This window comes from Puma concolor, chromosome E3, assembly GCF_028749965.1.
Source record: "Puma concolor isolate L17-30 chromosome E3, mPumCon1.1.hap2, whole genome shotgun sequence".
Classification (NCBI taxonomy): domain Eukaryota; kingdom Metazoa; phylum Chordata; class Mammalia; order Carnivora; family Felidae; genus Puma; species Puma concolor.
The window spans coordinates 37,835,213-37,847,985 of record NC_141682.1 but is presented as its reverse complement, the minus strand read 5'-3'; the positions used below and the strand labels follow the sequence as shown (position 1 = coordinate 37,847,985).

General features: G+C 44.1%; 1 protein-coding gene across 21 annotated transcripts in view; it reads left to right on the top strand.

Moving 5' to 3' along the window:
- RBFOX1 (RNA binding fox-1 homolog 1) overlaps positions 1-12,773 on the top strand; it is a 2,073,113-nt gene that overhangs the window by 478,022 nt on the left and 1,582,318 nt on the right. For all 21 annotated transcript variants that reach the window (XM_086691386.1, XM_086691383.1, XM_086691381.1 and 18 more), the window contains exon 4: positions 12,575-12,607. In XM_086691386.1, coding sequence (XP_086547512.1) covers positions 12,575-12,607 — 33 coding nt within the window. The remainder of the gene's footprint in view (positions 1-12,574; positions 12,608-12,773) is intronic.

Below are 12,773 nucleotides of genomic sequence, written 5' to 3'. Positions count from 1 at the left end.
AAGAATACTGAGAACGTTTTTTTTCCTTAATCCACAGCATAATCCTTAGTCAACTTTTTTATTTCATTATTAACAATATTGTATAGGAAGCTTCCTGGCCTTCCAGAAGCACGTCAGTACGTGTCTCCAAACCTTTGCCCATGCTGCTACTTAGCAAGCCCACCCTCCTTGCCTTAGGTTTATTTCTCAAGAGGTGGAGCGCAGATGGAATTCTTAGGCAGTGAGTACTGGGAGTGTTCTTTGGCTGAAACTGAGCCTCAGCTTGACCCACAGGGAGTTCTGGAGTGTGAGTAGCACTAGAGTTTTTGTATCTTGGAGCAAGTGAAACACACTTTTGCATGAATGTACCCATCAGTCATTGATTGCAGGCTGCTCCTGGGGAGAAAGGGGTCAGGGCACACCCTCTCTGGCATCTCTGGACAAAGTGTGGGTCTCCAGAGAAGGTGGCAGCTGTAAGCTTTGGCAGCTAACACTCATAGCCCCTGGGGGATCGATGCAATGGACCATCGAAGCCATCTGGGTGGGGTCCCACCTTTCCTCTCCCAGTGCACGTCCACCCATCCTTCAAGACCTAGCTCTTTATCACGTCCTTTTAAGACCCCTTTCTCTCTTCCTTGTGTTCTGCTCTTATTCTCTCTGCATCCATAAGCTGTTTCCCTATGGCCACCTTGGTTATAGCACTTACCACACTGCAAGATAATTATATATTTACAAATCAGACCTGCCTCAGCAAAAGAGACCTCTTATGGGATGAGAGAGGACAGCCAATGAGGTGTAAGTTGAATGGGGGCAGTGCAGCGAGGGACTGGGCACACTGAGGTGAGAGATGGAGTCTGAGTGCTTGTGTTTTGTGTCCTGGGGTTGGGCAACTCTAATCTTCTAGCCAGGCATGGGAATTGCCTGGGAATGGCCAGGGGGGATGATGGAAAGTTAAGAGATTGCACAGTTACATTTCCCAAAAGATTGGGGGTGGGAGTAAAACCTGGTGAATATGCTGGGCCTCTGGCCTGTGGTATGGCTTGCCCTGATCCTTGCTTCCTTAGCTTTGGCTGGAAGGGCCCCTGGCCTGATCACCTAACCTAATCACTTACTCTGCAATTGTGCCTGACAGCACACAGCCTGCCTTGGGGATTCCCACTGACAATGGTGTGCCTCATCTACGGCAACAAGGGCCCCTCCTTAGGGAGAGATGACATTGCAAAGGAGCCCCCAGAAAAGAGAGATCAGCAGCCTGGGCCTGGTCCAGCTTAAGAGAGAGAAAATAGGGATATAAAGTCATGGGGTGGGCAGCAGAAAGGCAGGGTAGCATTCTGGCTAATGGGTGCTGGGTTTCAAATTCTGGCTCTGAAGCTCACCAGCTGTGTTATCTAGCATGAGTTCTCTCAGCCTTTGTTTCCATGTCTTTAAAATGGGGATTGTAATGGTATGGAATTTGAAGGTGAGTCGGAGCATCTGATGAGATTCTATAGGGTGTTTGTCCAGGAGCACTAGAACATTTGGGCCATACAATTCTTTGTTGTGTGCATTTATCCTGTGTTGTAGGGTGTTTAGCAGCATTCCTGTCCTCAACCTACTCAGTGACAGTAACCCCTTCCTTTTCTGTGACAACAAAAATGTCTCCAGACATTGCCACATGTCCCTTCAGGGGAAATTATCTCTGGTTGAGAATCTCTGAGCTACTACAGGTAAGGGCCTTAAAATAGAGCCTGGCACATTTTAAACATCCATATATTAGCTATGGGTATCAATATTCTCATTAGTATCCTCATCACCAGTAGTAATAGTACATATGAGGATAACACCAGCCCTCAAATGTCAGTCCTTTAACACAGTTTATTTTTTTTTCTCTTATCTGTTTAATTCAGGTGTCCCTGGTGGTCTGACAACCCTCCACAAGGTGATTCAGGGATCCAGGCTTCTTCCAGCTCACAGTGTTCCCTTCCTCTTAGCCTTAGAGGGCCCCAGAGATATTTAGGAATTCCTGGGTAAATATTCAGAAATGTATTCAGAAATCCCTGGAGAGAGGTGCTCTTGCCTCATAAGCTCCTTGGATTGGAAGTGACTTGCAGCAGTGTTGGTCACATTCCATTGATGAGAATGAGTCACATGGCACCGTCTAGTTGCAAGGGAGCCTGGGAAATGTAGTCCCTGGCTGGGCAGCCATTTGCCAGTGAGAATTCCACATGATGGAACAAGAAACATGAATCTTTGGTGGACTTTTATTCATTTCTGTCATTTATTAGCTGAAAGATCTAGTGGTCCTGGTCATTCTTATACCTGCCTTTATGTGGCCCCTTTTTGTTGCCTTGTAGTTTTCATGACCATGTTCTACTCTTCTTGGGTCCAAGAAAGGGACTTGGTTGGCATAGCGCTCTCAGAATCTGTGGGACGGAAGGAGAAAAGGTTGGAAAGAGGCAAGAACCAAACTAGCTCTGGAGTTTACTGGTTCCCTAGGGATCTGGGAATCACCAATCCCTGGGGAAGATATCATTAGGAAAAGGAGTTCTTGTAAGGAGGGATATTCTCCTAGCAGAACTGGTTTGGGGAGAACCCCATCATTCATGGGATATATGTACACCAGCCCTTTGTTTCTGCCCTCATGTCACTGATTCAAAAGTTAGGATCTCAGGAGAGAGGGGGACAGTGCTTGGTCATGTGTATATCCTCGTTGTCCTGGGGGATTGAGAAGAAGCATCCAGCCTCCAGATCCTCAACCTTGTCTGCTCATCAGAGTCCTGGGAGAGCTTTAATGAGTACCATTGGCCAGTACCCTCCCCACATCAACAAAATCAGGATGCCTGGGGCTAGATCCCGGACAAACAGCATTTTGTCCTGCTTTCTGTGACTCCAAACTGCAGTCAGCATCAAGTGTGGAAAGGGCCGCCTCAATTCACCTCCTCAGTGAGACCACACAAGCATAGAGAAGAGGTGATTTCTCAGAATGGAAATTGAGATGTTTTTAAGAAAAGAGAAGAGGGGCACCTGGGTGGCTCAGTCGGTAGAGCGTTCAACTTCAGCTCAGGTCACGATCTTGCAGTCTGTGAGTTCGAGCCCCGCATCGGGCTCTGGGCTGATGGCTTAAAGCCTGGAGCCTGCTTCCGATTCTGTGTCTCCCTCTCTCTCTGCCCCTCCCCCGTTCATGCTCTGTGTCTCTCTGTGTCTCAAAAATAAATAAACGTTAAAAAAAAAACATTTAAGAAAAGTGAAGAGATACTGGGAACCAAAAATGACAAGGTTCATACACCCAGAATGTGCCTTGGGTGTGAATTGCGCCCTGCATTCCCTTCCCCAACATAAAAACATTCAAGATCAGTGTGTGCTTTCCTCAACCTCCACCTATTCCCTTACTCTTGTCCAGGTGTTATGCCCTCTCCCCTCTCCAAGCCTTATATGCATTTTCACAGAGGACAGAGTTAGGGCTTTTTAACCTGAGGGAAAGCATCACCAATTATGGGATTCCAGCCACCATGACCATGAGGAAAGGAGATACCGGGTGGAAAAGGAGGGAGTGAGGAGTCCAGGGATGTTTCCATAGCAATTCAAATTTTACCATAAGGGCTTTGGAAGGAAGGGCTATTACAGCTAGGGTACCACCTGTGCTGCTCTCCATCTGTGGCTGATGGTGAAGAAGGGAAGGGAATGGATTTGGAGTCAGGCCAATCTGAGCTCACATTCCTACCCTGACTCTTAATTGCTACATTGTCTGGAAAAGTTTCCTGACTTATCTGGGCTCTTAGGTCCTACAACATTGCTAAAAGGGTGATAATAACCCCTACCCAGCAGGCTTTGAAGACTGAATGAGGGAGTATAAACAAAACTCACAGCACAGTGCCTGATACGTGAAGTGTAATACAAAACCAGTGTTAGGTCTGTCATTGTGCCATTTCGAATCACATAGCCTAGATCCTCTGTAGAATCACTAATCCCTGGGGGAAGATATTATTAGGAAAAGGGTAGAATATTTGAAAGTTTTGAAAGGATTGGCAGGAACTAGATGGCGTCTAAATAATAACTTTGTGTAATTTTTTTTTTTTTTTTTTTTTTACTGGAGAAAACTTGGAAAACACCAGAGAGAAAGAAGAAAATGAAATATCCAGTTTTACCTCCCAAAGAAAAACACTGCTAATTATTTTTGGGGAAATAATTATGAAAATTTCCCACATTTCTCTTATTCATGTTTTAACATAATTGAAATCATGGGGTATATGTCATTTACATTCTGGGTTTTTTTTCCTTAATATATAAGCATTTTCCCGTGTTATTTCAAACTTTGCTTAAGCATCACTTCAACAGGAATACAGTAGTCCCTGAAAAGGGGATGACTCACTAAGGTGAGTCAATCCCCTGTTGTTAGGTACCTAGGTAGTTGCCATCACACAAATGTTACAAAGCATTCTTTTGTGCCACAAACTTTTGCTGTATTTCCAATGTGTGATTAGGAGAGATTCCCAGGAGCCAAGAGCTATTGGGTCAAAGAGAAAGAAGAGTTTTAAAAGATCTTTATCTGTATTTCCAGATTTCTGAGCTAAATTTGAAAACAGACCCAAATTAGCCTTTTTAAACTTTGTAGCCTGACCTCAGAAAGCAACAGGGGCTCTCTGCAAGAGACACAGATGGCAGCAGCTTACCCCCAAAGATTATAGGATCTGGTGGGAATGGGCTCAGGAAGCCCCAGCATCCCCTCCTGACACCAGCCCAGCCTCCTATGTGCCTCATAATTAAGCTTCAGATAATGTTTGCAATCTCTCAGTGTTTTCCAGCACATGTCAGGGTGACTGATGGGCTCGTCACAGCTCAGACAGCCATCATCGTAGTGCTGTAACTACTTTAACCTTCTTAACACACTAACTTCAAGGGCAAACCAAGGGCAGAGATTTGTCAGCCCCTTCCTGCTCAGCCTCCCTACCATGGACGGTCTTTTCCTTTCCTCTCCCTGCCCTCCATCCTCTTACTGCTCTCAATATCATCCACAAGATAGACCTAAGGCAGTTGTTTAACACCATAAGTAAAACTATTCTTAGGTTACAAGCTGCCAGAATTTTGAAGCAAGTGCATGTAAATATTTCATTTCTGACACTGAAAGTTATTAAGAGAAACCTTGTGCATTTTCTAGAAGAATTTTAAGAGACGTTTATTCATTGGGCATGTCTGGAGCCTGTGGAATTTGTTTGGGGGGGGGTGTTGAATATCATCTGTGAATGGGTTCTTTCCTTTTTTACACTCACATTTGAAAATCTGGGCTGAGTTATGGTGCCTCAGTGGCTGGAACCAAGTCCTGGGCTAGAAGGGAAGAGAGGGATGGCAGGGAGAGAGGAAGCTGTTTGCTTTCAAAAATACCCCTTTGGGTAGTCTGTTCAACGGCTGTTCCATGAAGTGCAGTGAAGTTTAAAATACCAGGTGTTAGGATTGCTGCTGTTACAGTTGCTATACCAAACTCATCGAAATGACAGCCGTCTTATCTCCAATTCCAACTCCATACCAGACATACCCATGAATCCGCACCAAAAAAGGCAGTGAGATAGAGTTTTGTGTCCATTTTGTGAATGAGGAAACTGAGGCTCAAAGAAGTGAAGTTACTTTCCCTTGGCCATGCACACAGATTGTAAATGGTAGAGCAAGGATTTACAAAGCCCAGGGATTTCTGATTCCAGAGCAACCCGTATACATTTTGCCAGCTGGAAATCAAATTGAGCTCACCGAACATCTTCACTTGACAGTAAATCTGGAGTATTGCATGTATAAATGCACAACGAACAGCACAGTGCATGTGGTTCTGTGAAAGGAATGATAAACCCACCATTTACTATGTGCCAGGGACCGTGTCAAGGGCTTTGAATGTATGTTTTTGGTTAATTCTTAAAATGATCTTACAAAAACACATTTTCTATTTTGTAAGTGTACAATTACAGGTTTGGAGAGGATAAGTACCTTTTCTTGTGATCATCTGTTGTTGTGTGTCAAAGTATCCTAAAACCTAGTGGCTCAAAACAGCATCCATTTATTATAGCTCAAGATTTTTTGAGTCTGAAATCCAGGCATGGTGTGCCAGACATGAATTGACTGAAATTTCTTGGTGGCATTCATCTGCCAGATGGATAGCTTGGAGGGTCCAAGATGGCCTCTCTTATGTGGCTGGCACTTTGGCCAGGGAGGCTGGAAGTTTAGGCTTACCTGGGACTCTCCATCACAGTGTCTCAATGTGGCTTCTCCCAGGGGCCTCCGGGTAGTTGAACCTCTGACATGGCATCTGGGGGCACTCAGAGAGGGTTGCCATGGATACTAGCGGAAGATGTCAGTCTTTTATGGCTGAGCCCAGAACTGAAATAACATCCCTTCTGCTCTAATCTGTGGGTCAAGGTAGTTTTAGAGCCCACTCATATTCATGGGTTGGGAACAAAGACCCCACCTCTCAGTGGAAGAAGTACCCAAGAACATTTGGCCAGTTTCAATCACTACATGTGCCCAAGATGACATATCTGGAAAGTGGTAGAAATAGGTATTGAACTTGACTCTACAACCAGCCTTAGAGTCCCTAGCATCCAGAGAATATGACCATTGCAGGTAGAGATGCCAGTGTTTACTATTTAAGAGATAACATAAAACCAACACCACCATGGGGAAGAGTTTCTCTCTTCCCAGTTTACTGAGAAGTAAACTCTCAGATGAGGGAAGTGACCTCACTGCCACTCAGCTGCTGAGTGGCAGGAGCCCCATTTGTCTTATTTCACAGACCAAGTATGTTTCTGCTTCATTACTCTTTGATGATAGCACCTGAAGGTATTCTGTGTACACCAGTGAAAACAACCCAGAGACTCAGTGAGTTCAAGTAAAGAGTTGACTCAATTTGGTGAAGAATTCAAAACTCGTTGCTGGCCCCATTGGTCAAGGTGACTGAAATGTTTCCTGTTATCCCAGAATAGATCCTTAGGATCATATCTGAATACAAAGGAGTGCTGAGCATCTCTTATATTTGAGAGAGGGCCAAACACAAGGGCTGAGATACCTCCTCAGGTCTCTTTCAGAGGAACAAGCTAGGTCTGCTATAGATACAGAAGGTCAGAGGATTCTAAGGAGAGAGAGAATGATCAGTGTCAACTTGGAGAAAAGCTGAATTCTGAGGGGATCTTTTGTAGATATTGGGGAGTGAGCAGTAAGACTGTGTGCTCATGCAGCTTTTTTGCTGATGGTCCCTTTCTGCTTATTCAAGCAGAGGGAGAAAATAAGAGAGTGGGTATGAAGGACGGGAACAGCTTCAGTCTCAGCTTTGGTCTCATGAACCAACCATTTAGTTTCCTCAGTGTCAAGAGGATACCACAGAAGATCAGGGTTTGAGACACCTGGCTTGTGCACCCAAGAGGACCAGCTGCAAAGTGAGGGGAACTTAGCACGAAGAGACTGAATTATGCTGACAGAATTAATCATGAGGAGAAATTGGAAGAGATTGGACAGAAGTGGATTTTCTATCAGGGAACCATGCAGAGAGGTCTTGAGCAAGGCAGTGATGCAGTGAAGAGGTGTGGCCAGGCCTGCTGGCTCTGCTGTCCATATTCTCCTCTTTGACATACAGACTGACGACATGTCCACACCCCCTTGCCATTGTATATGGCCACTTGACTGAGCTCTAGCCAGTAGAATGTGGGCTGCAATGCCTGACATTTTTGGGTCTGGTTCCTAAAGACCACCATTTTGTTCCTCCATATGTTTTCCTCCTCCTGGATGGCTAGTATGAAGATGACCATAGTGACCATGGAAGCCACATATTAAAGATGCAGAGCCTCTTTCAGCCTGAATCCCTGGATGGTTATGTGGAGGAGAGCTGGCCTGTAATGTTCTTCCACCTGGGACTATTACGTGGGCAAGAAACGAATACCCATTGTGTTGAACCATTACACATTTGGTTCTATCCGTTGCTGCAGCTTCCATGTCCCTAGCAAATATACGAGGCCTGCACCCATAATTTCCCCAAAAAATCCATTGTGCTCCCATGAAGGTATAGAGAATCCTAGAGACCTGGGTTCAGTTCACTGCTGTACCAGAAAAGTAATTTGACTTATTTGGTCCTTTTCTAGATTCATTTAAAGTGAGCTCTATGCGTTGAATCAGCTAATAAATTATTTTGTGTCCTTAAGCTATTTAGAGTTGTTTCTATCCCATGCTATCAAAAAAGGCCTACCACTATCCTTGCAAAAGTAATAGAGTGGTACCCCAAAATGTTCAGCACAGAAGGTTGAATAGTTTGGAACAACAGAATCCCAGATGGTATTTGGGTATCTCAGACTCAGGTGCTTAGGAGACTAAGTGGGTATGCCTGAACAGTGATCTTCCCTCAATCAATTAACTGAGTCCTGCTATCTACTCATCTGTGGGAAGACCTCGGAGGGAATCCATTATCTACATTGTGTGGGCATAATCCGTATATGGGTTTTGAAGACAGTTTTGAAGTCTGATCTGTGTTCAAACCCTGCCTCTGACATTCTATAGTGTGGAAGGGAGCTTAGCATTCCAACCTCAGCTTCCCTGTCTGAAAATGTAGCAGGAGAGCCTGCTGCTAGAGTTGAGGTGAGGATCTCGAGGTAATCATGTATGTCAAGTTCCTAGCACAAGCAAAGAGGAAACCCTTAACATCAGCCTTTGCAATTTCAAACACTTACAGAGAAATGGAAGAAGAGGAAGGAAATGATTAAAGGATGGGAAATGGCTGGAACAAAGCTTTAAGGAGTGTCCTGCCGGGAGTTTCCGGCAAGCCTTCTGTGCCTTGTTAGGGTGCACTGAATGGCTCACCTCAAACATGGCTCTAATCATATCAGGCCCCGCTGGAAACCCTCTGATGGCCGCTGCTGACAAGATAAAAGCCAAAAGCCTTCACCTGGCACTTACAGCCCCTACAGATGAGCCTCATTCATCCAGCTGGCTTCTGCAGTCCATTCTAGGTGCCTGACATACCACAGCAGATCACAGACGGGCCCCTAGGTCTGTGGGTGCCACATTCCTGGATAAGCCCTGAGCTATGTGTGTTAGAAGTGAATCTAACATAATTAGGACTATAAAATCAGCCTCCCCTCAGTGTAGTATCTAGAGGGTTCCAGTAACTTTCACCATTTGCTTCTTCTCTACTTACCTGATAGGTGGAATTATAAATCCTAAGTACTATTTGTCCCCATTTGGCCAAAAGCCACACCACTCCCTATCAGTGACCATATGACCCAGTTCCTACTTTGTCATATGAATGGTGGAGAGAGTTGGGTTTAGTTCACTCTTCAGTGAGAACAAGAAACTCAGCATATTTCTAAAGTCTTATTAATATTGAGGCACCATAGGGGCGCCTGGGTGGCTCAGTCGGTTAAGCGGCCGACTTCAGCCAGGTCACGATCTCGCAGTCCGTGAGTTCGAGCCCCGCGTCGGGCTCTGTGCTGACAGCTCAGAGCCTGGAGCCTGTTTCCGATTCTGTGTCTCCCTCTCTCTGACTCTCCCCCGTTCATGCTCTGTCTCTCTCTGTCTCAAAAATAAATAAATGTTAAAAAAAAAAATTAAAAAAAAATATTGAGGCACCATAAAGCTTTATTTTTATCCTATTTTATTTTTTTAATTTGTTTAATGTTTATTTATTTTTGAGAGAGAGGGAGTGAGTGCGAGTGGGGAAGGGGCAGAGAGAGAGAGGGAGACACAGAATCTGAAGCAGACTCTGGGCTTTGAGCTGTCAGCTCAGAAGCCGATGTGGGGCTCAAACTCAGGAACCGTGAGATCATGACCTGAGCTGAAGTCAGAGGCTTAACTGACTGAGCCACCCAGGCACCCCAATTTTTTATCCTATCTTAAATTTATGTTTATTTTGACAAGTAATATCTGGGTACATTCTCACTGAAAAAATTTCAAACAATTTGGAAAAAGAAAGTTCGCCACAACTTTTTTCAACCCATCAATTATCAGTCAAGTTCCAGTTTCTTCCTCAGAGGTAGACCTTTGTTAGCTTAATGAGTATTCCTCCTAGACATTTTTCAGACATATATCTATGTGCAGGGAGGCAGGGAGGAGATGAGGAATGTATAATGCATGTAGACTTGAGGGGTTTTTTTAGAGATTGGTACAATTTTGTGTCCTGTTCCCCATCTTTTCTTTTTCATTAGTAGCATGTGCTGTCCAGTTTTTCATGTCAGAACACTACAAGTAACATAATATTCTAACTGTGTGTAATATTTTACAATATGGATGTACCATAATTGGTTTGGCTTAGAGGATCATAAATTTGGAGTCCCCAACAGCTACATCCAGACTACATATGTGCTTTGTTTGGCCAGAACCATAGCTACCCTGTTTTAAATTAAATCCAATGGATTCAGGTAGAGTAGGCAATCTCTGATTTCCACACAGGCCCCACCATTCCCTATTATCTTACAGGCAGCCCACTTTATACATTTTGATTACTTCCCTGACCCCTGCAGGCATTTGAGTATTCAAACTCAGTGTTTTAGTCATTCTTTCATTTGTGGATGTTTAAAATTTTTTAGAAACGTATTGTTATCTTGAACAATGCTGCAATCAATAGCCATATCGATGGCTCCCTCTATATATTTACCTAAGGTAGATGTAAGAATTGGATTTGCACAAAATCAGGAGACACACAGGTTAGGAGACACACACTAAAATTATAAAGTGGAGAAAATCCAGGTCAGCTGAGAACTGTGTGGTCCAAGTGCTCCGTGAAGCATGGAGAGAGGCATACTGCTTAAGACCTGTAGCTGCTAAATATCATGCTCCCCTTTCATATTCCCACTGGTTTTTAGCAGGGAAATGCATGTCTCTGCAGGTGTACACACACATACACGCACACGCGCACACACACACACACACACACACGAGATTGTGTAGCATCCAGAGCATCTGTGGCCAATTGCTTGGGAATCAGCTCTTCTCCCAGCCACAGTTCTGAAAGGGCTCCAGAGCAGAGGCCAGGAGCAGAGAGGCTCTGAGCTCTGACATTGATTACACCTTGGAGCGTTTCTCCAGGCCTGGCCCCTGGATTCATGGTTTGGCAAGCTTCAGGCCGTGGCTAATGGACTCTCTTGGCTGAGGTCATTTGAAGGCTGGCCTCCCATTTAGGAGGCTAATGATGCGTGAAGCTGCCCACTGGGCAGCAAGTAGCTCTGTCTGAACTACTTCTGGGCCTAATGTTTAGATGAGGGCTAGACTTGATACCTTGAGGTGAGCATGGGAGAGGTGCTGCTGGGAGCTGGGCCAGTATGAGCTACAGGGACTGGTCAGCTAATTTAGGAAGACATATATTCCTAAGCATTTTGTTGGAGTCACAACTGTGAGCTAGTATTGATCAGTATCTTAGTGTGGGCTGCCATAACAAAATACCATAGCCTGGGTGGATTAAACAAAAGAAAAATTTATTTCTCACAGTTCTGGAGACTGGAAGTCCAAGGTCAAGGTACCAGCAGAGTTGGTGTCTGGTGAAGGCTGTCTCCTTGGGTTACAAATGGCCTCCTCCTTTTTCTGTCCTCATATAGCCTTTCCTTAGTACATACAGGTGGAAAGAGAGAGGAAGGAAAGGGAAGCCAGCTCTTGGTGTCTCTTCTGATAAAGATACTAATGCCATCAAGAGGACTCAACCCTCGTGACCTCATCTAAATTGAATTACCACCCAAAGGCCCCATCCCCAACTATCATCACATAGGGGGGTTAGAGCTTTATGAGTTTTAGAGTGACATAATTCGGACCATAGCTGTCTGGTAGGAAAATATGGCTGAGTTTGGTCAAGTCAACCTCGGATATGAGATAGAAAGTTTCAAGATAGAAAGCAGAAAAAAAAAAATCCTGTGTGCCCCTGGAGAGGACACCCTTATAGGCTTATATGAACAATGGTGGGTGGTGTCGGAATCAAATCCTTTGGTAGAGAATGGGCTGTGGGTAGGACCCTGAAAGTCCATATGATGTTATCTTGGGTTTTAATTTAATATCCCCTACTTAATAACATTCTGGGCTTGGAAAAATTAACTTTTTAAAAATCTCATGTTATCATCTATGAAATGGGAATAATAAAAGTTGTCCTGGAGATTAAATGAGTCAGACAATAAATGTGAAGTTGGCACAATGCTTTATTTTACAATATTTTGAGGCATTTTGAAAACAGAAAACTATATTTGCTGTAGTTTGTAGTTTTACTTTCCCATAGCACCGATTTGAAACTTTAAGCAAAAAAAACAAAACAAAACAAAACAAAAACCCTCAAAAATGTCTTCAATGCCTTTGCCTTTTCAATGTTCATTTAATCATTATCAGTGCACGGGCATTGCACACAGCCCTCCCCCTTTTTTTTTCTGGCAAGATGGTTATAATGTGTTGAAAATATTAATTATCTTCTTCACCTTATACACAGGACTGGAAAAACAAATCTTGTTGCTGTGCTTGGTAGAAGAAAAAGTCCCTTTGTGCGTGTGTGTGTGTGTGTGTCGCACTCATTGTCCCCTTGGGTCATAACAAATTATTGATGCCAGTTCCTTTAAAAAGACAATTAATCCAATTACCTTCTTGTTGAATCAATACTAATGTCTTTTTTTTCTTTAACTTTCAGGTTTCGACAAGCCTGGCTGCCAGCAAAGCTGAGGTAGGAAATGTGGTTTTGCTATCTCTTTGGAGGACATTTTGATGTGGTTTTCTTCTGTGATGCAGTGAAATAGGTATCCTAGCTGTGATCTGCTCTGTGCAGTCTCCTGTTTGTTTGGATGGGGTGTTGTTAATTGGCTAGTTTCCGTGGTGCTGTGTTTGGGGTT